General features: G+C 41.5%; 1 protein-coding gene across 4 annotated transcripts in view; it reads left to right on the top strand.

The window, feature by feature from the left end:
• SORCS1 (sortilin related VPS10 domain containing receptor 1) overlaps positions 1-27,820 on the top strand; it is a 510,277-nt gene that overhangs the window by 376,568 nt on the left and 105,889 nt on the right. For all 4 annotated transcript variants that reach the window (XM_021699529.1, XM_021699531.1, XM_021699532.1 and 1 more), the window contains exons 7-10: positions 8,757-8,875; positions 11,632-11,721; positions 17,888-18,067; positions 26,268-26,414. In XM_021699529.1, coding sequence (XP_021555204.1) covers positions 8,757-8,875; positions 11,632-11,721; positions 17,888-18,067; positions 26,268-26,414 — 536 coding nt within the window. The remainder of the gene's footprint in view (positions 1-8,756; positions 8,876-11,631; positions 11,722-17,887; positions 18,068-26,267; positions 26,415-27,820) is intronic.

Here is a 27,820-nt window from a genome sequence, read left to right as displayed (position 1 = left end):
CCGCTTGATTTCAACCCCTAGTGATTTCAGCTTGGCCTTTCTGATTTAGTAGCCTTAAAGACAGCCCTGAAAACCAACCAGAAAAGCATGCAACACGGTAACACAGGCCTCCCCACACAGCCGTGAAAACCTGACAGGAACATGCAGGAGTGGGCCCCGCTGGGCAGCTTTCAGAGTGGGCTCTTTGTACGCTTCTGTGCTACTTCCCTTGCATGTTGTGTGCCCAGCAGGCCGGGAGGAGGTCTGTGCCCTTACTTCTCATGCTCAGGAAGAGAGGACAGAGTGTGCAGGAGAAGCCCGTTTTCCCCCGGCCCTCACTCAATGACAGAGGTCTGCATCTCTCCTGGGTTTTCAGGATCCCCCAGGACATAGCAGCACTAGTCCATATAACATGGATGGCAATTTCTAAGTGTCTGGAAAATTCCTAATGCTTCTTACTCCTGCTTCCCAAAAAAAAAAAAAAAAAAGTGTCCTAATGGTTTTGGCCCCTCCCCATTCCCTTCCTGGGTCCTGTATGTTCCCGAGCGCAGTGATGCTAGTACTATGCATTATATTCCTCTCATTCGCCTGGTGCTCTGCAGTACTAGGTACTTTTCAGCTGCATTACTTATACCGATTCTTATAAGTAGGCTCTGTTATTATTTTTCTCATTTTAACTTTGAGGAAAACAAGGCTTTTAGTGATTAAATGTTTTGGCCATTGCCTCAGGGCTAGAATTTGAAGCTCTGTCATTCATTCATTCAGCAGATACTGTTGGACCTGTATGCTGTGCTGCATGCTGTCGTAGACATGGATGGGAGATAGGAGGGAATGCTGCAAAGGCCCTGCTCTCACAGTTTCCCTTATAGTTAGGGGAGACGTTCTAAACGTGTGTATAATGCCAAGTGGTGCTAAGTTCCAGGAAGTAAAACAAAGCAGAGCAAGGGGAATAGTGATTGAGGGGGAGGGGAGGTCAAGGAAGGAACCTCTGATGAGGTGGCATTGGATGTTTGAGCCAAGTCTTTATGGAGGTAAGGGAGACAGCCTGGTGGAATAGCATTCCAGACAGATGGAACAGCGCATGCAAATGATATGGAGTATGGCCATGCTTGGCAGGGGCCAGGGGATAGCAGGAAGGCCAGCGATACAGACAGGACAGGCCAATGTGTCATCTTTGTTCATTCCACCATGAAAGGCAGAAATTGTACCCTATTGGTCTTGGTTGAACATTGGCCATGTTCCAAGTATGATATTTGGTATTGAGGGTGATAAAAATAGAAAGTTAGTAAGTGAAGAAATAGTGGATTGACCATACCCACATGCCTCAGAGGCAATCCCTTGAACTGACTCTTTGTCCTGAAATTAATCACATATCATGTGAACACATCTAAGCAGACATTGTACACCCCTTCCCCAAAAACCCTGGAAAAAATTCTGTGTGCTTTTCCCCCATGCACCAAACTGCTTTCATTTCTCCCCCCCTCCTCTCTTTCTCCTTCCGACTTTTATTCCTGCTTTTATTCCTTCTGGCTTTCCTACCATTTGGAAAGTTGTTTGAACAAATGTGCTTCGGTGTGACCTTCTAGATAACTTTGTGTCTTTTCTCAATTAAACTGGATTTCCAGTGTGGTTTTCCCACAGAACAGACAGGGAGCATTCCTCAGACACATCTCATACCCTCCCCCTCATGCCTCTGTGCTCTCACCAGTGTTCCTTCTTTCTGGAGTCATCCTTATCACTCACCCTATTACCGTTCCAAGCAGCCTTCCAGACTTTTCTCAGCTCCTCCACAAAGCCTTCCACAGGTATCCCCGCCCTACCCCCACACAGGTCATTGTTCCCTCTGTGCACTAGAGTGAATAGTAAAGTGGTCTCTGTCCCCCAAAGTACTGTAGGCCAGGGAGGCATAACAGGTCCACAGTTGTGTGTGATGCAAAGTAAAATAGCTGCAGTCAAGGAGAAGTCCTGGCACAAAGTAGACCATCTGTGGAAGGGTGTATAAATTTGTGTGTCCCTCACCTGTGGGGTGGGACACACCTGATCCTTCCTAAGGTACACTCACCACACTGCACTGTAGTTGGCAAGTGATGTTTTGTATTAGTATTAAATTATTATGTCCTTAGGGCCTCTTTCATGTCCCTAATTTCTAGTCTTGTGCTTGGCAAAAAAATTTATGATCTCAGGACTTTTCCTGTAGTAATCATGGCCTCCTAAATGTCAGAAGGCTAGCCATAAAAGACAACATTTAGAAAGTTATCCTGGACCAAAATCAAGAGATTTCATAGAAGAACGCAATGCCACAATGTCATTATATTGAGGGAGAACATTTGACCTAAGTTTATAATTTTCACGGAAATGTATTAAACTTAGTCTTTTCAGGGGCCACAGCTGGAGTCTCAGCTTTGCAGATGTCAATTTCTAACTGGTACATGCCGCAGAGGGTTCCAGAACCCTGATGGTAATGAAGTGTACGTGAGCACAAGCATGTTGACGTGTGTGTGTGTGTGTTGGGTGTGTGTTGGGTGGGAACATTTAATATGAAGGTTCTAAAATAATAGAACAACATAAAGAACATAAGATATATATGCAGATATATGGGCTTTAAAAACTGCCCTGTCTTAAAGTTGAAAATAAGTGGGGGATGGGGAGAGTTTCAAAGTGTTTGTGACTGCCTACAGAGTTTATGGTTTTGTTTAAAATGAAACATTTATAATATTAAGGTATATGAAAGGATTTGGTGCCAAATAAATATTTGTTGAATGATAAAATCAGTGGTAGAGTCCTAGAGATCTGTGATGCATTTCATTTACTAGCATTTGAGCTTATACAAATCTCATCCCTAAGTCTGGAGTTCTTCATCTGTAAAAACTACCACTTTCTGGAATTTTTTTTTATAAAGTTTAAAAGAGAAAAAGCATGCAATTCATTTAGCATGGTTCCTAGCCCGGAGGAGAGGGTTGCTCTGGTTGTTCTGGAGGTTAATGCCGCTGCTGCCATCTTTGGAGAGATTCTGGGGAGAGGTCAGCCTGAGCCTCAGGAAAAACTCCATAGAAAAAAGCCCAGGATGTATTTGGATGGGGAGGCAGGCAAGGGAAGGGCAGTTCAAACCAGAGGAACCATCTGAATGAACATAGGATGTCAGCCAGGAATGAGCGTGCTGTTTAGAAATTGCAGAAGCCCTGATGATACAGATTTACCAACATGACAGAGGTTTATTTGTTAGTGCAGGGGTGGGAAGCGGACAGGTTTCAATGCGTATAGTAAAGACCTGTCGGATGTTAAAGTGATAGTCTGATTCTTAACATCCTTTTTGAATTGTAAAGTTCTAATAACCCTCATTACATAGAGGAGAAATCTGAAGCCTAGCTCGCTCGGTAAGTGACCTTCTCTGAGTCACACAGCATGGTGCAGATAGACCTAGGACCTAGAACATCACCCCCAGCAGAAGGGCGCACCTGCAGAGCAATGTGGCCGCAGGCCGGCTGGCCCCGTGTGCTGGGCTCCCGCGTGCCTCCCATGTCCTCCCCATAGCCCGAGTTATTTGCCAGGTCTGCCCACTGACCACTGCCTCACACCATTCTCTATTAGTTATGCAAGGAGAATATTTTTCACGGTGTCATTAAAAAAATTACTTAAAGAAAACAAGTCTTTAACCCAAACCACACATTGAACATGAAGAAAGCTACTGTGTCAGGTAGAAGTATCTGGAGTACTTTACAGTCAGTTCCGTGAGACAGTAGGCAGTACTGGTGAATAAAGAGAGATCACTCAGTAGCAGCCCCAGCTCCTGTTCCTGGAGCACAGACTAGCCCGGCACCGGACTCTTTGCCTTTCATGACTGAGCTCTTCCCTCATCACGGCCGCTGGAAAGATGCCTCGCACCCGTTCCCGTTTTACAGATCGGCGTTGAGAGAGGTGCAGCCACTGCTTAGGTTTACCAAGTTAGCAGGCCTTGAACCTGCATTTAAAGCCCTGTCCCTCTGCTCAAAGCCTGGCCCTTGAAAGGCGGCCTTTCTCTAGATCACAGATTTCGCAGGGGTGGGAACTGCGTGATGCTAAGCAGCAACTGTTGCAAAGAGTGAGGGTGCCTGCAAAGAGCTCACAGGGCCCTAATTATCTATGGCAAGGAAAACATCTGTATGGGGAAAGTAATGAAATTAATTCTAAAGTCTAGCAGTTGCATGCATTAATTGATGTTAATTAATGCCAAATTACAAGATACTTCCTATGGAATCGCATCATACACTCACTAGAATTGAATATGGAAAGAGTTCATCATACTTAATGTTATTACAGCAAGCCCCAAGGGGAATAAGAGTGATTGGTCCCTCATTATGAAGTGCAGCCAATTTCTTTCTGTTTCCATTAGATGGAGAAAGAGAACAAACCAGGAGCACTTTACCAGGGGCAGGCAGCTCAAAACTGTTCATTTCCCCTTCAGCTTGCAAATTTCACTTTGAGCCACTCTAAGCAAGAAATGGTTTTAAGACCTCTACCTGGGGCTTTCCTTGTGTCACCCAGTTGAAGATTCTGTATTTCTTAGCCCAAGGACAGGCTCATGGCATGTATTGCTCATAGTGCTCCACCTCAGTATGTGTCATGTGGAGTAAGATCGAAAAGCAGAGGAATTAGAGATGGTTCTCGTAAGTCTTGAGAGACAGATCTCACAAGCCTACCATGGACCACACCCCCTCCACCCCTGGGCTGAGAGATGCTAACTGGAGGATTTGCATACAGAGTAGTCTCCCTCTCTCACATCACTGCCTGTATGTTACTCTTGACATCTCCTATATATCTTTTATTCATTTTTCCAGTGCAAACATACATATGTAGGTATCTATATATACAACTTGCCCAGAATCTGGTTGATGCACATGTATTTTGGTAACCTACTTTTAAAAAACTTTTATTTTAGAATAATTTTAGGTAAACAGAAAAGTTACCAAGACAGCAGTACAGCTTTACCTAGCTTCTCCTAATGTTAGCATCTTGAACAACCAAGGTCTGTTTTTCAAAACTAAGAAATTAACATTGATACAATATTATTAATTGGTAACCTGTTTTTATTATATGAAAAGTATTAAGCACTTCTGTACATACTCATATACTCTTTAGAAGCATGGTTTTAATCACAAACTGTACATGTTCTGAAGTTTTCAAAAATTATTCCCCCATTTTTAGCCATTCTTTTCTCTTTCTATTATAAACAACACTGATGAATATTGAAATAGCTAAATCTTTGCATAGATCATTAATTATTTCCTTGGGTAGAATTCTCAGAAATGAACGTAAGGTTAAAAGATCTCATTTTCAAGGATCTTGATTCATATTGCCAAATTACCCCACAAAAATATAAATTTACTGGTCTTTTTTTTTTTTTTTGTATCTAGGTATATGCATTGATATTTAGCTCAAAGCCAAAATATACTTAACAAAAATTGGCCCCCAGTTCACAGGCATTTTTCACACAGCATAGAGAAATAAAAGCCTTGGAGCCAACCAAGTTTGAAACCCATAATGCCATTTCTATAAATCGTGATCTATTTGAGCTTCATTCTCTTTATCTAAAAAATCAGTTGATATATTATACTTTGTCATACTGTGAAGATTAAATGTATGAAATAAAGGTGAACATGCTTCAGAGTACCTGGTACATAGATGGTCAACAAATGTTAGTTTCCCTGTACTTTTATTTTCTTCCCAAATCCCTTAGATTCAGAATTTCCAAATAGTTGAGTTATAAATATGAAAATTGTATCTTTATATTTTCTATCTTGTGCTTGTTCAGGAACCTTTGAAAAGGAGGTTAAAGTCTTAAGAAACTCTTAGACTCCATTACACATAAAACAAGCACTGTGTATTTATCAAGAACTCCTCATTAGGTGGCAGTCCCAAGAAATTCTGATTGGAAGTTGTATTTGTAATTTGAAGACCAAGACCTCTTAATCAAGAACTTTTGATTCAGTTTGGTTAATCATTGTTTTTATTCATTATCTCACATAAGAAGCACAGAGAAAAGAACAACTCTGGGCTCAGTACAATCAGTAACTCAGCGTCATCTGGAAATAGGTCCTTTCCATCTCTTTGCATACTCATTATATAAGCTTAACTGTAAAACTGTCTCCTCTGTGTAAAAAGAAGGCTAACGCAGTCCCAAGCATCCCATTGGACACAGTGTTCTAGAGAGGCAGAAGAGGGTCTTCTGCTACCGCTCCTGGTCCCTCCCCTGCAGCCCCTTAAAAGACCTCCCTCTCTTCTCATTTACTATGACAGGGTCTTAATGCCCTTTCCTGAACCAACCAGTGGCAAGGGGAGTAGGAAGACCTTGAATGGGCATAGACCCAGAAGGATTAATCCTTGCATATGAGCACTTACCAGTCACACAGGAGGAAGGACAAGCCTACAGATCCAGTATTGGCTTTTCCATTAAAGAGGCTGGGAAGAATGGGTATTGGCAGGTCACCAAGGGAACATAACTGATAGAGAAACATAACTGGAGTGCTCAAATTCAGTTTAACTACCCTTTTAAAGGACCTCCTATGTAACCCCAAACTGATCTCATCACTGTGGAAGGTAGCAAAAGGGAAAATAGGAATATTACCATTATTGATGACAACTGAGATCTGTACACATTTGAGTTTAGAAAAACATGTAGCATATACATTAATTAGAGCCAAACTGCAAGAGCGTTGACGTTGGCATCCCCATTTAATGGATGTGGGTGGCAAGACTGAGGAGGATGAAACGATTTCTTTTGAACTATGCAGCTAGTAAGTGATCAAACCAGAACTCAAGCCCGGTCTCCTAGCTTGCCAGTGTCCATTGTTTCTGTGACCCCAGGCTACCTTTAGGAAAACAGAAGTTGATTAAAAGTTGTAGAAGGTTCTGGTGGAGTGTGAAATTGTGAGGGAAAGATTTTTGTGTGCTGTAGTGGTGGGGAAGGACTGAGTCACAGAAATTTTCTTCAAGGAGAAAGATCTTGAGTTATGCCTGAAAACAAAACTATGATAACTAAAACTAAGAATGTTTGCAAAAGGAGATAATTAAGAGTGAGTAGTGGCTCTTCTTTAGTTTATTTCTGGAGATGGTTTCGCCGGGACTAGATGGCTTAAAGTACTTCAGAGCCACCCCATCCACACAGATGGCAGTAGGACGAAGGAATATTGTAGATAAAGGTCTCCTCCACAGTCTCCTAAGAGCTTATCAGCAATTACATCAGTCGTTGGTCAGATGGAACCAACGTGCATGCTGCCCCCTAGTGGTCCTCCCTCTCGAATACAGGTTTACCCAAGTTCCTTAAGTAAAGATGATCCTGGAAATTCCCTTCAGGAAGTCATTAGTGAATCCTTGTATCCAACCCAATAGTATTGCGTACTCCCCCCCCCCCATTTCATGTAAGTCTTCATCTCCTGATTTCTTTTTCATTTGAAAGAGTGGATTTCTGTGTATATCCCTGATGTCCTAAAAGCAAACTTACACTCTCATTCAGCATCAAAATAAAAAAGCAAAACTTTATTTTACATTCAAAATATATATTCAATCAAGAAGCACATTCCAGTGAGTATTTACTTATTTCCCAATATGTGCCTGGAACAGTATTAGAACCTGGGGTACGTTAGTGAACAACCAGAAAAGGCAGTCACTGTCTTCAAGGAGATTATATTCTAATGGAGAAGGACAGAAATAAATAAGGAACAGGTATTTTATATTGTGATAAATTCCATGAAGGGAATTGACAAAATGGCGTGTGATCAGTAGTAATCATGGAAGACTCTCCGAAGTAATACTGCGCTGAAATCTAGAACTTTCTTTGTGAACAACCTGGAGAGAAGCATTTCAGGCAGAGGGAATACAAATGAAAAGTCTCTTACATGGGTAGAAAGTTTGGCCACATTTCCGAACATAAAGGAGACCAAATGAGAAGAATCACAGAGAGAAAAAGAGATTAGCATGTGGGGAAATTGGAGTGGTGGGTCCTAGAGGGTTTGAATTTATTTTAAATACAATGAGGCAAAAGGAGTTTTAAGTAAGGAAGCGACATCGGATCAGTAGACAGGGCAGGATAGTTGTAGTCTAAAAACCAAGACAACCTCTCTGGTACAGTGTACTTCCAGCAAAAAATATCAAATCCATGTAAAAGTTATTATCACTGATAGGTTTCCCATCTGCTGTGAGAGGCAGAAGAGGGTCTTCTGCTGTAGCAGAAGTCTCAGGTGGGATTAGTTTACTTTTCTGTAAAATGAGAGCAGAGCTTTGGACTCAGGAATCCCCTCTCTATTCTGTTTCCCTTCTAATTCTTAGGAGAAGAAAAGCCTTTTTCTTGATATAGAATCTTCCTGTTTATAACAGTGCACTTCTTGCATGAGATGACTGGTGATTGCGTGTATGACCATGTTTCCCTGCCTGTTGGTCAAAGGTCAAAGTGTGGAGAACAAAACAAAACAAAAAATACCCAACAAAATCACTAGTATTAATGGCAGTTTTTAAAAATGTTTCATTTAGGTTTGGGAGGGGAGAATTAATTAATGAGAATTTAGTATTCCAGGCTGGCAAGATTTGGTGGAGGCACTGGGGTGTAGTAGTGATGGTGTTGCTAGAAAGTGAGTAAAATAATAATAATACTGCTTTTAACAATAATAATTGGATCAATAATGCAGTTAAAGAATGTGAGGTTTGTTTAAAGAATTGGAGATAGCAAGGGAAATGGAAAATGTCCACTCCGAGTCCAATACTCTGTGTGTATACATACCCTGTACCCATTTTTTTTTTTTTTTCAGATTCACAGTACCTAACTTGCCGAATGCAGAACTGCACAGAGGCCAACAGAAATAAACCTTTCCCGGGCTACATTGACCCAGACTCTTTGATCGTCCAGGATGATTACGTGTTTGTTCAGGTATGAAAGATCCACTTCTGCTGATTGTCTCAGACATTTCTCTTTCCTGCTTCTGTCCTAATGCAGCCTCCTTAGCCTGCTTACATTCCCTTAAGAGTAAAAAAGGAAAGAAAAAAAAATCATTCTCTTTTTGACAAAGGGAGCATTACCAAGTGTTGAAGCTTCTATGCTAACAGAATATTAATTAACTCCTTTGGGCATTGTCTGGAGGACCTTATCAATATGGGATCATGGAGGTCAAGGTTGTCTTAGAATGATGCACACTTCTATTCACCCCCCTCCTCTGCCTTCATGGGACTGAGCGGATATGTCAGTCTCTTCCTATCAGAATAGTCAGCCAATCAGCCTGTTCCCAAATATTCACCTTAAAAATAGAGAAACAGATGGGAGCAGGAAGCTGTGGGGTAGCTGGAGGTGGTGGGAGGCAGGGGTGAGGTGGGGGAGTAATCAGCCATTATTGTCAGGCTCTGACTGTGATTGGGATCAGAATTAGATGAGATGAGATGTGCTCAGCCGGGTTTTTCACCCTTGAAGACAGTGGCAAACCTTTGAGGTTGAATGGTTAGAAGAGACAGGGAGCAAGTATGCTTTGCTTCTTTTCAGCATTTAAGGAAAATTCTAGGCTTGTTTAGATAATGCATCAGTTATTAGTTAATTTTGGACAGACCTCACTTATTGCTTCCCGTACTAAGAGTGGCAAAGGTACAATTGCTAAATAGTTTATATCTGTGTAGTTTATATGTTTATATATTAAATATATATTTATATATATATTTATTTATTTATACATACATACTATATATACATATACACACAATTTCACTATGATTGAGACACGTTCTAAACACTGTTTATGTGTTTGGACAAGAAGTCATAATTAAGAATATTCAATCCCATGTTTTGAGGAAGCAAATGTTCAAAATGCCCAACATCAGCCCATGTACTCTTAAAATGTTTCACAGATGACCACACACACACACACACACACACACACACACACACATCAGGTTTCCTTAGGGAAATGAGTAATGAGTACTCTGATAACTTCAACATCAAATTATCAAGTGATATTAAAATGGTTACACGTATGGGTTCTATCTATAATTCATTTCTCTATCACCGTTTCTTCCAGCAACTTTTTCTGTTTTCTAATAATGGTTTATAATCCACATACATAACTTACAAATGGGAATCCCTCCTGCATTTAGAGTGTCCATATATTTTCTACCCATGCCACTGTGAACATGATCCTACAGCCCGTCACGAGGACTACGAGGTGATCTGGCTCCATAATGGAGAAATGATAACTTCTGGTCACTTTTTTATGTGTCTGGGGATGTTCCCCCAGAGCATGTGTTGACACAGTCTTGAGCATGCACACTCTAGCTGGTATCCCAACTCCGGATATTTATATGAATTAAGAGCAGCTAGGGGCGCCTGGGTGGCTCAGATGGTTAAGCGTCTGCCTTCAGCTCGGGTCATGATCCCAGAGTCCTGGGATCAAGCCCCGCATCAGGCTCCTGGCTCAGCAGGGAGCCTGCTTCTCCCTCTGCCTCTGCTTCTCCCACTGCTCATGCTCTCTCTCTCTATATATATATCTCTGTGTCTCAAATGAATAAATAAAATCTTAAAAAAAAAAAAAAAAAGAGCAGCTAAGCCAAGTTACAGAAACAGGGAGTAGATGGTGGTTGCCAGGGGTTAGGAGGTGGGGAGATGGGAGTCAAAGGGTACACATTTCCAGCTATTAAATGAGTAACTTCTGTGGATCTAATGTACATACAGCATAGTGACTATAATCAACAACACTGTAATATATACTTGACAGTTGTTAAGACAGTAGATTTTTAAAGATATCACTGCACGCAAAATATCATAATTAAGTGAGGGGACAGAGGTGTGAACTAACCTTATGGCGGTAATCATTTTGCAGTATACACATGCATCAAACCATCAGGTACGTCTTAAACTCACATACATTATATGTGAATAATATCTCAATAAAGCTGAAAAACAAGAGTGGCCACAGAGGAGAGAGATGGTCAGTGGAGCCCGGGACACTGCACGGGATAGTGCTCATGCTGAGGTGGAGACCGCACCCCTTCTTGCCCTCCCTGGCACCCACGGGGTTCATGGGGCTGTATGTGCCAGACAGACATGGAGGAGGTTGCTCACAGTTCTCTTCTGGGAGATAGAGATCTGTAGTGATTTTGGACCACGATGCTGGCCGGCTTCCCGTCTACTGTGTCAGCAGCACTGCTGGATCTGAGACGTACTCAGAGGCATCAATGTGACAGCAGCAAATGGAATTCAGTGCTCAGAGATGAGGGGTTCCTGCTCTGGCACTGTCTGACCTGGGCCATTTCCTTCCAGTATGGCTCGGGGACCTGTTTGCACGCCCATAGTCGGGCTAGACAGCTGGGACTGCTGATGGACATGAAGCTAATCTACTCTGTGGCTTGTATCATTAAAAAAAAGAAGAAGAAGAAGAAAAGAAAGAAACTGAAAATGTATCCTGGCTTCTGAGCCACAGTGCAAATTGAAGAATTATATTTTCATGCAGTGGGTTTAGCTTGCGCCTCAGACCAACTCACATACACTGTATGAGTTGTTTTTGAACGGAACTCTAGTTCTTCACACTTGTCCACAATAGTCATTCACACTGCTGGGTTGGCAGCTAGCCCCTACCATTTGAGGCTGTTTCTCTATGGCCTGTAACTGTTATAATAGCTCCTCTTACCTTTGTGTTTGTGATCCAGCTGACATCGGGAGGACGGCCACATTACTACGTGTCCTACCGGAGGAATGCCTTTGCCCAAATGAAGCTGCCCAAATATGCTTTGCCCAAGGTATGACCTGAATGGATTTCTTCATTTTAGTATTTTTCCAGTTCCCATATTCTCGCCTTCACCCCTTTCCCAAGGACCCTCATATTCATTTATCTCTTCTCATCCCCCCATGAACGTTTTTCAACTTCTCTCTCTCTCTAATTCTTGCTGTAGGAGCATCTGAATAGATTGTCAACTGATTTGCTTTTGTTTTTCAGTAATAAAGATTTTCAAGCAGTATGTATGGGTATTCTAGAAAGACAGAAAATAGGCTTTGGATACACGTTATATCAGTACAACAGGTGTGATACGTTTCTATCCCATTTTATTGTTACTTATTGAGAGGTGGTGCATCTAGATGACACCCAACCTTTGCTTTGTCTCTCGATGGAACTTATGAGACTGGTTTTAGAGTTCTGAGGCACAGCTAATTTTTTGGACTTCCCCAAAGACATACTCCTTTGAAAATAATGACAGACAAAAGTTAAAGACCCTCTCAACTGCTGACATCCAGAAACACTGAACAACTGTGTTAATATGGAGCACCACCTAGTGGAGGACAAACTGACTTGGGAGCTCAAAGTTATGTGGATTTGTGGTCTGAAATAGTTAATGTATTGTGTCTTGATCTTAGAGCAAGGGAGGTATGTATGGCTGTAGGAGGGGACAGTGCAGGTTTAAATGTAGTTGTAGCTCAGCTTTGCAACCTTTAGGTTGGACAAAGAACATAGGGAACTTTTTTTGATTGAGTGTTCATGACTCCTTATCTTGTGTTTTTATCCATGACTTTGTAGTATGCTGTCCTGGACCAACACCAGCTAGCTGCCCGGAAATCATGGGATAGCACAAGGACATCACAGGTCTCCTCTTCCAGGAGAGCCAGTGGTAGCCAGTTGCTCTGGCCTCTACAGGCAGAATTCTCCTTCTTGGCCATCACTCTGCCCCTAAGCCTAGCAGGATAGTAAGGTGGGCTGAGACATTGGCCCATTCAAGATAACTACACACATTAAATTGCACTGTTGACTCCAGGGAACAATATCCATGTTAGTAGTTCTTATTTCCAGCTGCTAAGAGATTAATGACAGTGGTAATTGCCCAGAACTATATGTCTGTGACTTATACACTTAAATGCTCCCTGCTCTTGATTCAGCTTAAAGTGTTTTCAAAAAGACAAGCACTTACAACTTTGGACTTGTGCCTCAGATGAAAATCGGGTAAAGTCCATATGTAAAATTAAATCTGACTGTTGTTAAAATTACACTGGATAATCTTTTAGGAAGGTCCATGAGGGATATGATCATGCCTCCTCAGTAAGTCCAACAGAGCCATTTTGTTTTGTTTTTTTTTTTCTTTCTCCTTGAGTGCTGAAATAAATTGCTATTTCTTTGATTGGTCAGCAAATGCAGTAGTTTAGCTTGCAAGATTTACACCTTTAAAAATAAGAATTAAAGTCAATGCAGGGAGATGCTCTCCCTCAAGAGGCATGTGGGAATTGAGACCAAATCAGGAAGCAGCAGATATGAGTCACTCCTCTTGTGTTCTCTCCTGGGAATATACTCTTTGTGTGGAGTAAGTCCCAGCCAAACCAAAAGCTGTTTGCAGCCCAAGTGAGGCAAGCACTCAAGTCTCCTGAGCTCCCAAATTGGCATCCTTTGTATTATACTTTTCTTCTCTTGAAATAAATTAATAGCTTACTATTAGAAGATAGCCAATCCCCCACAAATTTTGATATACTGGAGGACCATCAAAAGAAAATGTCCTGTGGACCTAAGGAGCCCCAGGAATGGTCATTTAAAACCAAAGAACCATCTTTGGATCTCTTGCTGGAGTGTTAGGAAACACATCCTTTGCGCTGCTTGTTCGTAGCCATCACACAGATCACTGTTGACACTTGCCCCCAGTGACATCCATCCATTCTGGAAGGAAAAGTGATACTTTTACCCTGAATCAGCTGTCTGTCCCCTCCCCTTGCTATCCCAGATGAGCATGCTCCATTACTAGCCTCATCCGAGGTATGAGGGTAGAACGCCATGATTAATTTCTCTCATCCCTGGAAAAATAGGAGCCAGCACAGCAAATGAACATATTATGTGGTCCAAACAGGTGTTTATTATTTAAGGCAATGAGACGTCTCATTACAATCCCATTACACCTTCAAAGAATAGCCCCAGCTTGGGTGGAGCGATCTGCCAGAAAGGCGCCTGTATTTCACGGCCTTCTATCAAAGCCAGGGCTGCCTTGGCTGAAAAGGAACAAAGCTTTATGCCCACCAAAGGAATCGAGACAAACCAGCACTTTCATGTTCAAATTTTCTGTAATCATCCACTGCATTGTATCAGCTCTTGAAAGACCATGGTTATCCTGAGCTGTGTTAAAAAAATAATAATAATAACATAATGGTAACACTGACGGGAGAGGGAGACGGGGAGACTTTAATGTTGCTGCTGCTATTAAAAGCATGAGCCCTCCCCCCCAACCCAGGCTGGGAGACATGGTGACAGTTTCCTTGCCTTAACTTATGTGCAGCTCATTCTGAGCTACTCAAGGTAGATGAATGAGGCAATACATATGAAAGTGCTTTGAGCATTTTGGAGGACAGATACTCTATAAAAGCAAGGTAATATTATTATCAGAATGGATCTAGTTGTCTCTGTGGTGGGAGATCGATGGGAACAGGGGCGTGGGTGGTGCAGACGTTGGTTGGCAGCAGAAGGCCCGGATTCCAGACCTGCATCTGCCACTAACCTGCTTTGAAGCCTTCGACTGGCTTACCAATTTCACTTTCTCTGTGTTTTGTTTGTTTGTGCTTTTGTTTTGTTTTGTTTTTACATTTTTAAAATAAAATAAATGTTACTCTGAATAAAATATCCTTAGAGATGCTTCACGAAAATTTGGCTCCATGATCAAATAAGCTTAAGAAAAAAATAAACTCCATTCTATGCCCCTTGCCTCAAGAGTAATGGTAGGTCACTGGTGTCAAAAGCTCTAGGATGTCCTGTGAGCAAGAAAACTCTATAACTCAGCATTAATCAAAACATTTTATAAAGGGATCCATTAAAAAAAAAAGTCTATTAGAACCCATCAATGCTGATGTCCTATGGAACAGATTTTGGGAAACACTCTAGTAGAAGATCTCAAAGGTCACTTCTTGTTCTAAAATTTTGTGTCTCAGTAAAAGTATTGAACATAAAGTGCCACTTTATGTAGAAAGAGTGTATTTTCCTGATAGAGGAGAATGTAGGCAAGAAGAGAAAAGAAAGATGACATTTAAATATGTCAGATCTTTCAATTAAGATATCTGAGACCAACATTTTTTAAGTCTCTTCAGTGTCATTGGATTATATGGAGAGAGAGAGAGAGAGAGAAATCTGATCTTGGCCCTTATCTAGAGATGGCCTTTTGAATCTGTTATTGTTACTTGACTAGTTCTCTAGGTGACCTTGAAGCACTGTTTAGTTCTGAATCTATAAAATAAAAATTTGCATGAGTTGGGATAATATAGTTGATGTATCTAGCCCCTAGCATTTATTAACAAGATATCTGTGATGACCCGGAATTCAGAGGTTCACCAGTGCACAGATTCACTCCAAAGGCACAGAGGTGGGCAATAGTTACGTGGGGGCCAGATCTGTGCTTCAATATTTCGAATTGAATTCAGGGAAGATGCTGCATCCTGCTTACTAGTGAATTGGGAGCAGTTATGTGAGGATTCCAAATGGCAGAATAAATATTTGGGTCTTTGTCTTTCAGGAAGTGGGGAGCCATAGAGAGTTTGGCCCTCAGTGGTTGAATGGCCCTTGGGCTAATTTCCATAGCTAATCCCCTCCATTACAAAGAAGCAAAATACTTGGCATGAACCACTTTTTATTAAGTATACTAGTTAGCCCGCCAACATTTGCAGTGAACAGAAAAGCCAAATCAACCTTGCTTCATCAACAAAGGGGATTTAAGGGCTTGCATAATTGAGAATAGCTAGCATGTATGGAACAGATGCTATGTGCCAGGCACTATTCTCAGTGCTTACCACTTAGTAACTGATTTAATCCTCATAACTCCGTGGAGGGCACACTAATATCTCTGTTTTGCAGGTAGAAATTCTCAGACACAGAGTTTAGTTCACACAGCTAAGTTATAGAGGGAAGATCTGAACTCAAGTAGCTTTACTTCAAAGTCCATTCTTTTAACCATTTTGTTCTACTGTTCTCTCTAACTGAAAGGTTTACAGGTGGGGCAGGCTTCTTAGCTGTCCACATTCAAAGGCTCAAAGACTTTCACAGAATGTGGCCTATCTCTCTTCCTTTTGAGCCTATTTTCTTCAGGACTGGCTTCATCCCCTGCTTCCCCTCCAAGATATGCCTTCATCAGATCTAGGCTTCTTTTTTTTTTTTTTTTACTTTCTGATAATACCAGTGTCATTGTAGAATTGTTTCTTATTGACTTCGTGTTGCATACCCATCACTGATCCAACCACTGTGGTCAGGGACATTGAATAATCTGAATGCTAAGCCAGTAAGCTCTTTTCTGGTGTTGAGGGTAGCAAAATGTAGCAAAGACTAAGTACAGGAAGGAAATTTGTCTGAGAGTAATAAGGGTGTTTTTCAAAGAACATTAACTACAATTATCAGAAGAAATGGAATAGACATTTGACTGATACAAACAATGGCCAACTTCCATACCAAACATAAGTTTGCATTATTGATTCACATTGAATTAATGGGAAGGATTCATTTTTGGCCTCCCACTCTGTATTCTTTATATAAAAGCATTACCAAACTCTAGAGCATGGCATATGAGACCCAAGTAGGGGTGAGGAATATGAAACTCTGTGGATGAAGACTTCTTCCTTCTGGGATCATCGGAGTTCACTGTGATCATGGTAAAGGAGGGAGAGACTTGTTCCTATATGTTTAGAGCAAGGTCCAAGCTGAATTGCTGATTGTTTGGTTGAGAGAACATGGGCATATATTATAAGGAGAAATGTAGGTTAGAAGTTAGGTAGAACTTTCTAGCACTGAAATAATTGCCGAAGAAGATTGGAAGTTCCCCTGAAGCTTTTCAAGGGTGGAGGATGATCCATCTGGGAAGATTTGAGTACTAAGCTACACAAAAGCCAAGAATCTTTCCATACTGTTCTTCAGTCTTTATGCTTATTTTTAATTCTGTTTTTGTTTTGTTTTGATTTTTGGTTTTTGAAAGTTAAACCAGTGTCTACTGCCTTAAGTAAAGGCAGTAGGCAGCTGCCAAGAGCTTATGCACAGAAGATGGCAAGCCTTGGTCTGAGACAGCAAGCCTTGGTCTGTGTCAGCCTCCCCTGAACATCTACTTCTCTGGAGTTCTGAATGGGGAAGAAAGGGTTTGGAATTCCCATCCCAGGGACATGCGCTCACTGCTTCCACATTACCTTTGCCTTGGACTACCAGAGTCTGAAAGGAGGCCTCTTTTTTCCTCTCTCACTTAAGTTTCCCTGCTGAACTTCTCAGAGTAAAGGTTTAGATAAGCCACTTAGTCCTTGAACACTCATTGATGTGAAGATGAGTGCTTTGGGGTGATTCTCAGGTGAATGTTTTCCTCAGGGGCTTCTGGGAGTTGCTGAGCCTTAGGGAATGTTTCTCAAACTTTCATGTGCATATAAATCACTCAGATTTTATTTACATACAGATTTTTGATTCAGTAAGTGAGGCCTGAGATTCAGTGTATCTAACAAGCTCACAGGTGATGCCCATGCTGGTGGCCCATGGACCACTCTGAGAGAAGCAGGACTTACCTATTTTCCCTCTGTCTCTCCAGCTTTTCCTCATATTTGCCCCACATAAGCCTTCTGAACACGTACCATGTTTGTGCCTGGCCAAGTATATCAGGATGACTGATTCTCCAAAGTTATACATATTTGAGAAAGTATTCTTCAATTATCTAATGAGGTAATTAAATTATAAGTGAGCTACCAGGCATCTCTCTGCCCAATTTTCTCATGACCTTACTGCCTAACCCCACAAATGACAAAGGAAATGATTAACATTTACCTAATTAATTATTATTCATGAATATACAAAAGGAAAATTTTTATCTTCCATGACAGTGCCTAAGAGCCTATTCTGGTATTCTTCATGAGATTCCACTCTCTTTGGACACATGCCATGTTAACATATGAAGCTCTTCATCCTTTTCACTTCTCTGTGTCTTTCTTCAGGACATGCACGTCATCAGCACAGATGAGAATCAAGTGTTTGCAGCGGTTCAAGAATGGAACCAAAATGACACCTACAACCTCTATATCTCAGACACCCGTGGGGTCTATTTCACACTGGCCTTGGAGAATGTCCAGAGCAACAGAGGTCCTGAGGGCAACATCATGATCGACCTCTATGAGGTATGTCACAAGGCATGTGTAATCCTGAGCCCCTGCAGTGCCTGGGCTGGCAGTTAGTAAGGGCCCACCATTGGCTGTCGCCTCCATCATTTTAATTCCTAGTTCCTTATATGGCCTCATTTCATTTGGGAGAGGGGAGGATTTGTAGAACATTTTTATTGGTTAATTTGCATTCCACACAACACCTCTGGGAGGAATCCTTTCTTGATGAAGTCCACAGTCCATGAAGTCTCCGGGGACCTGGAGAGAGTGTCTGGGGAAGCAGTCAAACAATTGAAAGGTTTGAACAAGGGTGATCCTAGTGTGAAATTTGAAAATAATCTTGAAGGGCAAACAGGGTGTCAGAGTTTGAGCAAAGGGGCAGTGGGCATCCTCCTTTCCCCTCTGAAGAAGGAACAGAGCGGCGGGAAGGGGCGGGGGAGAAGATACTCCCATTGGACCTGAGTTCCTTTCTAAACTGGTAACTTCCACTGGCTAATTGTGGGCCAGTGAGTGAGACAGAAGTGATAGGTCTTTCTCTCCTAAATGGGAAGGGGGAAGGCAGAGACAAAAAACAAAGTTTACCATATTTCCCTAAACAGCTATGGCCCTTTGTTTCTCAAAATGACCAGGATACAAATAAAACCAAATATGCTAGGTTGCTTAGCTTTCATAACAAATACCAACACTTGAATGCCATTTAAAGCATGGCTAGGTAGAAAGCAAGCTGCTATTTGGGGATGGATTTTAGCCATTTGTCAGTCTTATCTTGTACCATAAAGGATTTAAAATGGGTTATAATGAGCCATTACAAAATGTATTCAGAATTTGGGAAGTGCACTCATTTACCTATATCCTATCTGAAAAAAAATCTGATTCAAATATGTGCAATCATAATGATGCTATCTTTTGGTTGAGTATAAGTTCATAGAGTCAAGAGGTTGTTTATGTAATGAGAGGCAAGGGAATGATATCTAGTATATTAAAGAAAGAAACCAATTTCATTTAACAAATTTAAACCTATCATTGTGATTCCTTTTAATGCTGTCTACCCATCCCCCTTCTCCTTTAGCAGCTCTTGGGGATTTTCTTCTAGTGTCTAAACTTTTCTGTATGTATAAAGTCGTGTTAACAAACTTACATGCCCCATTCAGAGCCCAAACTAGCGTGAGACATAGTTTGTGTGTATATATTTAGAAAAATACACTATAGACTTTTTTACACATTCACAAAGTTTTTCCACTCTTTTCCTGCCTATGTTCCAGATAAATATAGTAGTATCATGTATCTCAGCCTCAAACTGAACATGTATTGTGGAAAACATTTACATATTCTGGTGATTTAGTTTCAAATTCATGTTGGATAAAATTGTGATTTAAAGTATAAATTTTGGAGTCAGGATGTCTGGATTTATATCCCAGCTACACCACATGTAGTCTTCTAGAGACAAAACCAAGAACTTCCAAGCCTCAGTTTCCTTGTTTAAAATATGGAGCTATATATACATGGTACCTACTTGATAGAATTTCTGAGGATTACTTAAGTTAATCTTCTTACTGTATGTACTATGAACAGTGCCAAGAATGCATCAATGTTCAATAAATTATAGATAGCATAATTAATATTATATTCCAATGAAGTTAAGCCCCCATACAATGTTCTGTTCTTATAGTCTTAAAATCTACCCACATTTTTTAAATATCTAACACACTTCCACACTTTTGGATCTTTGTTTCTTCCCATATTGCACTTAGCATGGCCATAGGATGTTGCTTAATGCGAACTAGTCATCTTCTTATAAACAAGTGTAAATTACCACATTTCTTTCCTCATTTGTAAATGTCGTGCAAACATTTAAATTGTTAGTGTGTTTTGTTGAAATGCCATGCATTTTCATGGCTGATTCCAGCACTTACAATGGAAATATTTGCTTCAAGAGTCTGATATGAAGTCAAAGCAGCTGCCCCAGATCAATCACCTGGTTTGCTTCCCTGGCCTTGACTCTCTCCTTGTTCTCCCAAAAACATTTTCTCATTTTCAGGTTGCATTTTTCCCTTTTTGATTAACTCCTCCCCTCTTTTCAAGTCATTGTGAAAGTGTTTTTTCTGGGATAAATTTTGTTTTCTGCCAAAACAGAGACCATTCTAATTGGTCCCTTGATGATGACAAAAGATGACAGATTTGGACAGGGGCAGCTTTGCAGTGTCCCGTTATTTACACCTGTTTTCATGAATGGTTTTCTGAATTCAGATATTGCTAACAGGTATGGAATGAGAAGAGGAAACAGGGTAACTTCTGGACATGGCAAATCACTTCTTGATTAATCCTTGTGTTTCCCTTTTGTGTCTCTCTTGCAGTTGACTGTCCGTAGGACAACTGCTTGCTCTTATCATCATCATTGTGAGCAGTGATGTGACTGCATTATGTAAAGGTGTTCTGCATCCCGGGGCCTGGGAAGAAGAGTCTTTGGTTTTATTAGCCTGACAGTTTGCAGCAACTTGAATTGAAATTGATGTGATCAGAACGGCGGTGCCGTATCTGCTGATTACCTAGGTAGAAAGAATATTGGCTGACATGGAACCTGGCACAAATGCTCCTTAAATCTGATTGTTCTGGCTAGCAGGAAGCTGAAAGCCATCCAGCATGAATCTCCCAGTAGAATTGCAATGAATGATGAGTGCTTAGAGATAAATGAAAAGTAAGAAAATCCATAAATGAATTAATGAGGAGCATAGATGAGCAACATATGAGGTAGGGGTGACAAAGATAGAATATATGGAGTGCACGTCTGCTCACATTTGGGGGTGACTGAGGAGGATGGCGTGAGTTCTTTGCTTGTATGCTTCTGCATGCCAACGACCTGCCATTCCTGTGTGTTCTTTAAGCTTTTCAGCAGAGGCAAACTGTGCAATGTATAACGGTATGAGTCTGTGTATCAAGGAGATGTATTGTTGATGAGTCTTTGTAAAGCATATTTCTCATTAAATTCAATCATTTTGTTCACATACACACATTGAAACTTTACAACAAATGTGGCTCTCTCTGCCCTAGAGGTACATGTATGCATTTGATTTTGGGGACAGAGTGTTGGATGACATCTTACATGGTTTAATTATTCAAATACCAGAATTTTCCTTCAGAGTCAGTTGACTACTGAACATGAACCACATTCAAAAGATTCAAGAAATATTAGGCAGGAAAGTTGGCCACAGAGCAAAAATGCTGGATAGTGATTTTTGTTGATGCAAGTTCATAATAACAACAGATAATATTTTGGGTGCCAGTATGTGCCAGGCACTGTGTAAAGAACTTTCCATAATTATCTCACTCAATCCATGTATTAACTTTATGATGCTAGGACTATAATTACTTCCACTTTAAACATAAGTAAATGGAGGCAGAAAATGCTATCATTTTTGCAAGATTACAGTGCTAGTTGTGGCAGAATTAGGATCTGAATCCTAGAGTATGCAAACTCTTAAGAACAAACTATTTGTGTCTCTCGAAAGATTTGGGCTTGTATTTGATTGTGGCCCAGTAATAGCCCTTAGACTGGAGGTCATTGAAGGGTAGAATAAATAGTATTAGACTTTACCTAGAAGTAGAAGAAACCAGGCAAGAAAAATAAAACAGTCTTGAAAAAGCCAACATAAACAGAATCCACAAATGATAGCTCTGGACCTATTCACCACCTTCTGACCCAAGTCCTGAGTCTGCAGTTAATAGCTCAATTCAGGCAGTACTGTCATTATGCATCCCAATTTCGTCTGGTGGATGTGTTTCCATAAGAGAAGCCCAGGAACAAGCATCCTAAAATTCTGTCATTCCTGAAAGCACAAATGCTCCAGCGGCATCACATGGGATGGGTAACAGAAGATGGTGCCTGATGGTGGCCAGAGCAAAGGAGACATGATGAGTGTGTCTGAGACGTGTGATTCCTAGTGTTTTCGTCTGGTGTGGTTGATGAGAGGGGGTCTGACAGCTTTGGACAATATCCTCCCTCCTCTGGGAATAGAGTATCAATTAATGATGATGAAGAGCACTTTGGCTTAATGGACAATGACAGTTCACCCCAGCCAAGTAGAAAGGGTTGTGTTGGGAGTGAAGCCACCTGGCTGGCACATTCGGAATGCACAGAATGTGCGCACACTTGAGTGAGCACAGTGGGCATCATGGAAGACATAACCAACGAGCAGTGCATGTTTGGATACACACATCGTGTCTTCTGCACATGATGAGTGCCCCCTCTTTAAAAGAGAAAGCTCAACAGTTCTGACGATGTACTTACACCTTGATTGCTTGGGGAAAGGTGCCTCTTACAATCCAGCATAGGAGGTGGAGAAGAAAAATGCTCTCCCTTCCGGGGCATATTGCTTACAGGACATGGAATGTTACCGTCTAATTATACTTAAGGCTACTCTCTCCTTAGGAGAGGAGTTCTGCCTGGTTAAGTCAGTAGAGGGAAGAAAAGAACACTCGGGCATTTGCGGGGAGTGGGCTCCTTGATTGCAAAGTCACCCCTGGCCTTTCTCCCTCTGAATTTGTGTTTCTCCTGGCTGCAATCCTCTCTTTAGAACAGAAAAATATCCTATGTCCAAAGCCCAAAGAAATTATGGTCACGGATACGTTCTCTTTCTTGCCATGCTTGTTGATTCATAATTTTTATTCTCTTCTAATTTTGACACCTCGGCTTTGTAGTTGCAGTCTGAGACAGAGGTTGGGAGGGGTCATCTCCCAGTTAAGCAGTAGAGTCAGAAACAAGCAGAAACTCTTGTTCGGGGGTCTTCCCAGCTTAGCCTCCAGTGGAGCATGTGAAAGAAAGATTGAGATACAAGAGCGCTCTGTAGAGATGCATATAAAAAACAAAGGAAGTGGGTGGGTGGAGACATATCAGCATGTTATCCAAGGGAGTGGGAGACAGCCTGTATGAACCCGGGGAGTGAAATAGGAGAAGGGAGGGCAGCAATGTGAAGCTGGCTCCCAGGGGCCCACTAAGTGTGCGGATGTGCTTTGTGGTGGCTTGAGGTTTAAGCTGTAACGCTTCATATTTAAAGTCTAATCAGAATGGTGTTTTGGCTCCTATGAGATTAGAGAATAAGAAATAATAACTAAATACCTTTGAGACTTCTGGTATCACACTCCCCATATGAGAGGCAAAGAAAGATAAGTGGCTTCTCAACTCACTCAGCATTTTTGAGCAGAATTCAGAAAGGTAAAAAAGGTAACGGGTCTTTCCCCAAAGGAAGACAGACTCCCTGATGTGAGTGTCATTGCCACAGGAATATCATTCTCAGAAACTGTCCGTGTTCACGTGAAGGCATGTCTTCGTCGGGAATATTACTTTTGCCCATCCTGCGCCATCCCTCAGCCCTAACCCGTTCCACACAAATATGCACATACTATGAATACTGAGGTTGTCTGGCAACATAAACCTATCCCCCCATCCTCAGTGGAACCCCAGACCTTATACATACATATGCACGTACATGTACCCACCAGTACACACACATTCCATATTTTGGGCACTGACACTGCTCCCTTGATTTCCAAAGTGATATCTAAAATAAGAGGCGAGAGGTTCCAAGAAATAGAAGACGAGACCTCACAAAGGAGCCCTTGAGGAACGTGCTTTATGCCTAGAGGGGCACCAAGACACCCAGAAAGATGGGCTTCTCAGGCTCAGAGCAAAAGGAGGAGTGGATGGCCCAAGAAACTAAAGAGCCAGGGTGACCATCTCTGCAGAGCGGACCAAAAAAGCAAGAAAAATAAAAAGACACCACACATGGGATTTTCACAGATACAGTGCCTTGGCCACAAGAGGAAAATAAGCAGACCCACTCCAGCTTCGTCCCCTATTGTCACCCATTGCCTCTGCTTTGGCAAGTTTTTATTCCCCAAGATAAACCCGAAGGCCAGGCTGCCAAAGATGAATTTCAAAGCGTAGCTTTCCACTCAAGTGGCATTTGATAATGCCAAGCAGTTGGGGGCCAATGAAGTCACCGCTTCTGCAAATCAAATGAACCCAGCTCCTAAACACATATAACCCTGCTCTGACACTCTTGCCAAAAGAGGGAGAGGCAGGAAGGAAAATGGGCAAGGAAACTACTGGAATAGGTAATAATTTCATTCTTTCTGTGCTTACCGTAACCTAGAGTGTTGAATGGTTAAGACAGCATTGTTTCTCATGGATGAGTATGCTGTGGAGAGAAAACGAGCATGACTTGTGAAAATTCTGATTCATGAAATTTCGTTTTTAAAGAACTGGCAGTTTAGTCTTATTTAAATATGTAACAGCCTCTGGAACATATGCAGAACCAATATGGGGTTCTCTGGTGAGCAGTCCTTATGGAGCTGGGATAGTGAATAACTAAATACTATTCATAATTAACATACCATCTTTGGGAGGTACAGTGCCCCTGGAATTTATGTCTCCCACATTATGTCGAGGATCAACAATGCATAAGAAACTGTCTGCTTGCTGTTGATTGCCCAAAATGAGGCTTGTTCTCCTAAGTAGTTCAAAGTATTCCGCCCAGCTACTTGTTTATACCATTTATTTGCTTAACAAACATGTTGTTCCAAAGGAATACAAAGTTGGCCCAACTCTAAATTATCCCATATGCCACATCAGCAGGTACAAACTAATGAGGTTTGACTGTGTCAAAAGCCAAGGTAAAATGTACATACTCTGTTGATCGAAACCCGACCTCTTTGAGTTGAGAAATTCAGAGCTGTATTTGTTAAAAGAACATTGGAAGTTGGACAGATTTGAATGTGAGCCCCAACTGTCTGTTATCATAAGCAATTAAATTTTGTCTACGCATCAGTTTCTTCATCCATAGAATCTGGGCCGTAGCTATGAGGCAGGTTTGTAGTGAATATCGGAGGTTTGGCATATAAATCACTGGGCATAGTGCTGGGTGGATGGCACGGGCTCATGCTCTTTTTTCACTCTTCTGCTTAAAAATGTTCATATTCTCCTGTAAAGGGCCTGAGATAAGTGGGTTCAAATATACTTGTTAGCTTGTCCACTTACTACCACCATCTGTGCTCCACAAAACCACTCATTCTAAGCTTCTGTTTCCTTATCTTCAAAATGTGGCTGCCGGTAACTCTATCTCACGGTTACCGTGAGCATTAAAAGGGATGGCCTGCCCTGTTGCACACATTCAGATCCTTCTCTCACTGGCCCTCAGTCTTCCTGGGTTGTCTTAATTCCAAGTAGGGTAAAATGGGTATGAATGCATTTAATACACCCGAAGACGCTTGAAAAATACGGTACCCAAGTCATGATTTGTTATTTCACGGCTTCATCAACTTACCCAGTTGACCTCTTTCCTCAAGTATGGAAGAGAGAAGGCAATCATATTGTCAGAGCCAAGTAATTAATGCGGACTGGTTATAGTGGGAACAAGGTGTTATAGGAACGGAGGAGGGAATGATTTCACAGCTTAGGGAAACCACTGCTTCTTTATGTTGAAACGCTGTTCTCTTTTGTTCAGTATGTTCCAGTGGCTTAATAGAGCCATCTTTTTATAGGAAAAAAAAAAGGCGAGGGGGAAACAATAGCAATTGGATCATGAGCTTTAAACTGACCTTGTTTTCAATTGCCCCAGGCTGTAGATAGCTCAGTGACTTAGATAGTTGTTAAGAGCATGGCTGTGAAGCCATCAGCTCTGGGTTAAAATTCCAGGTCTGCCACTTACCCTCTGTGTACCTTAGGTGGCATGACCTTGGAGAAGTCACTTTACCTGGATGAGCCTCGGTTTCCTCATACGTGAAAAAGAATAGGTTATACTTAGCCAAGAGGATTGCTACAAAGATTAAATGAGATCGAGTATTTAAGAGCATGGGCGCTATGCCTAACATAAAATTAAAGTAGCCCTATGTACGTATCATTTACCAAGCAGCAGAACTGAAAGCACCAGATTGTAACTCTAGGCGATGGCAAGCTACCACTAACCTACCTTAGAGGAAATAAGAAGCTTCCATCAAACTTAGAATACAACCGCCATACCATAAGGGGCATAGATATATTGCTTTTCTGTCCCATAGTCCAGGGAGTCATTATACTTAAGCATTACCCCGTTCCCCCATCCTCACCCTCTCTTTTCTCCAAGACAAGTGCTTAAGCTGAATTTGACAGTCTGCATTTTTTTAAGTAAACAAATATATCCTATCTCAAATTGATGTATTTTTCAGCCATGTCAATTTTTCCCAGGTAGCAGGGATAAAGGGAATGTTCTTGGCTAACAAGAAGATTGACAACCAAGTGAAGACTTTCATCACGTATAACAAAGGCCGAGACTGGCGTTTGCTGCAGGCGCCAGACACGGATCTAAGGGGGGACCCTGTGCACTGCTTACTGGTGAGTTTTCACATTGGAGAAGAATGTTCCGCACAGCGGAGGGCTGAAAGTGGATATTAAACAGGCATCTGAAGTGGGTTCCAGGGCTCGTTGTTCAGTTGGTGAGCAAAAGGGGACAGGGCTGGGCGTGAAGGCACTATGCTGCCTTATATGCTGGGCCAGAGAGGTAAGAGGGCATGAGTGGGTTCCTTGCTCACGTCAAGGATTCTGGGTTGGGACCAAGTTCTGTTGAGAACCTCAAATTGTAGTTTCAGGGAGAATGTGATAGTTTCCTTATATGGTGGGGATATACACCTTTACTTTCCCATGAATGGCTTGTTACATATCCAAGGATGCATAAATTCAGCTACAGAACTGATGAACTGAAAGGAGAATTTTGTAGATGTGTTTTCCAGCAAAGGTGTTTAGTCACATTTTCAGAAGAGTTTATGCCTCAAACAAGGGTAAGAAGCACTGATCTAAACCCTCTTTTGTACTCTTTGTAATATGTTCTGTTCATCTATGTCTCATTCCGTGAAGCTGGGGTTGGTAAACTATATGGCCTGTGGGGCCAATATGGCCCGCCAGTTGTTTTTCTGAATAAAGTTTTACTAGAACACAGTCATATTTAGTTATACACCCACTGTGGCTGCTTTTGCTCTACATGGCAGAACTGAGTAGTCACAGCAGGAACTGTATGGTCTATAAAGCCTACAGCATTTATTATCTGGCCCTTTAAAAAAGGTTTACTGTCCCCTCCTTTGAAGCATGGTGTTCTCAGTGTCTAACATTTGGACACTGAGTAGATAGATGAGCATGAATTTATCTATGTATTTGATTATACAAAGGTGTCTTAGGTGTTATATCTTAGGTGTTATGTCTTAGGCCCTGTATTCACCATTATTTCTCTTAAAATGTGTTTGTTGACTGTAGAGTTTACAGTCTACTTGAAAGAGACTAGATTAATAAATGCAAGATTAGAAGGTCACATCTCACTCCTCATCGTAGCTCTGGTGCTGGCCCATGCTTGACACATGAATAGATACTGACTGATGCAGAGGAAGGGAGGAAGAGATTAATAATTGCAAAACAAAGTATACTTAAGTGCTAATTTCTCTGAAATAGTTTATAAAAAGGAGAGATCAGTATATAAACAGGGGAGTCTTCTTCATTTTAGTATGAAGGGTTTGGTTGTGTGTCTACACACACACACACACACACACACATCAGTGTTGTGGTCTTCATACAATTCTGACCTTGATGTTATCCACACTCAGCTTGCTTTGTCCCATCAAGTCTGAACAGTCCTTTTGCAGGTTCATCTCATACCGCTGTGGGCGGGTCACCCTCCTACCCAAGAAGATGCCAGCAGCTGTGGCTTGACCTAATTAGTTGCAAAGGATATCATGGTTGTCACTGTTCATCAG

The sequence above is a fragment of the Neomonachus schauinslandi genome, chromosome 6 (genome assembly GCF_002201575.2).
Source record: "Neomonachus schauinslandi chromosome 6, ASM220157v2, whole genome shotgun sequence".
In the NCBI taxonomy this organism is placed as follows: domain Eukaryota; kingdom Metazoa; phylum Chordata; class Mammalia; order Carnivora; family Phocidae; genus Neomonachus; species Neomonachus schauinslandi.
Note: the sequence above shows the minus strand (reverse complement) of the source record. Positions and strands in the feature narration are given on the sequence as shown.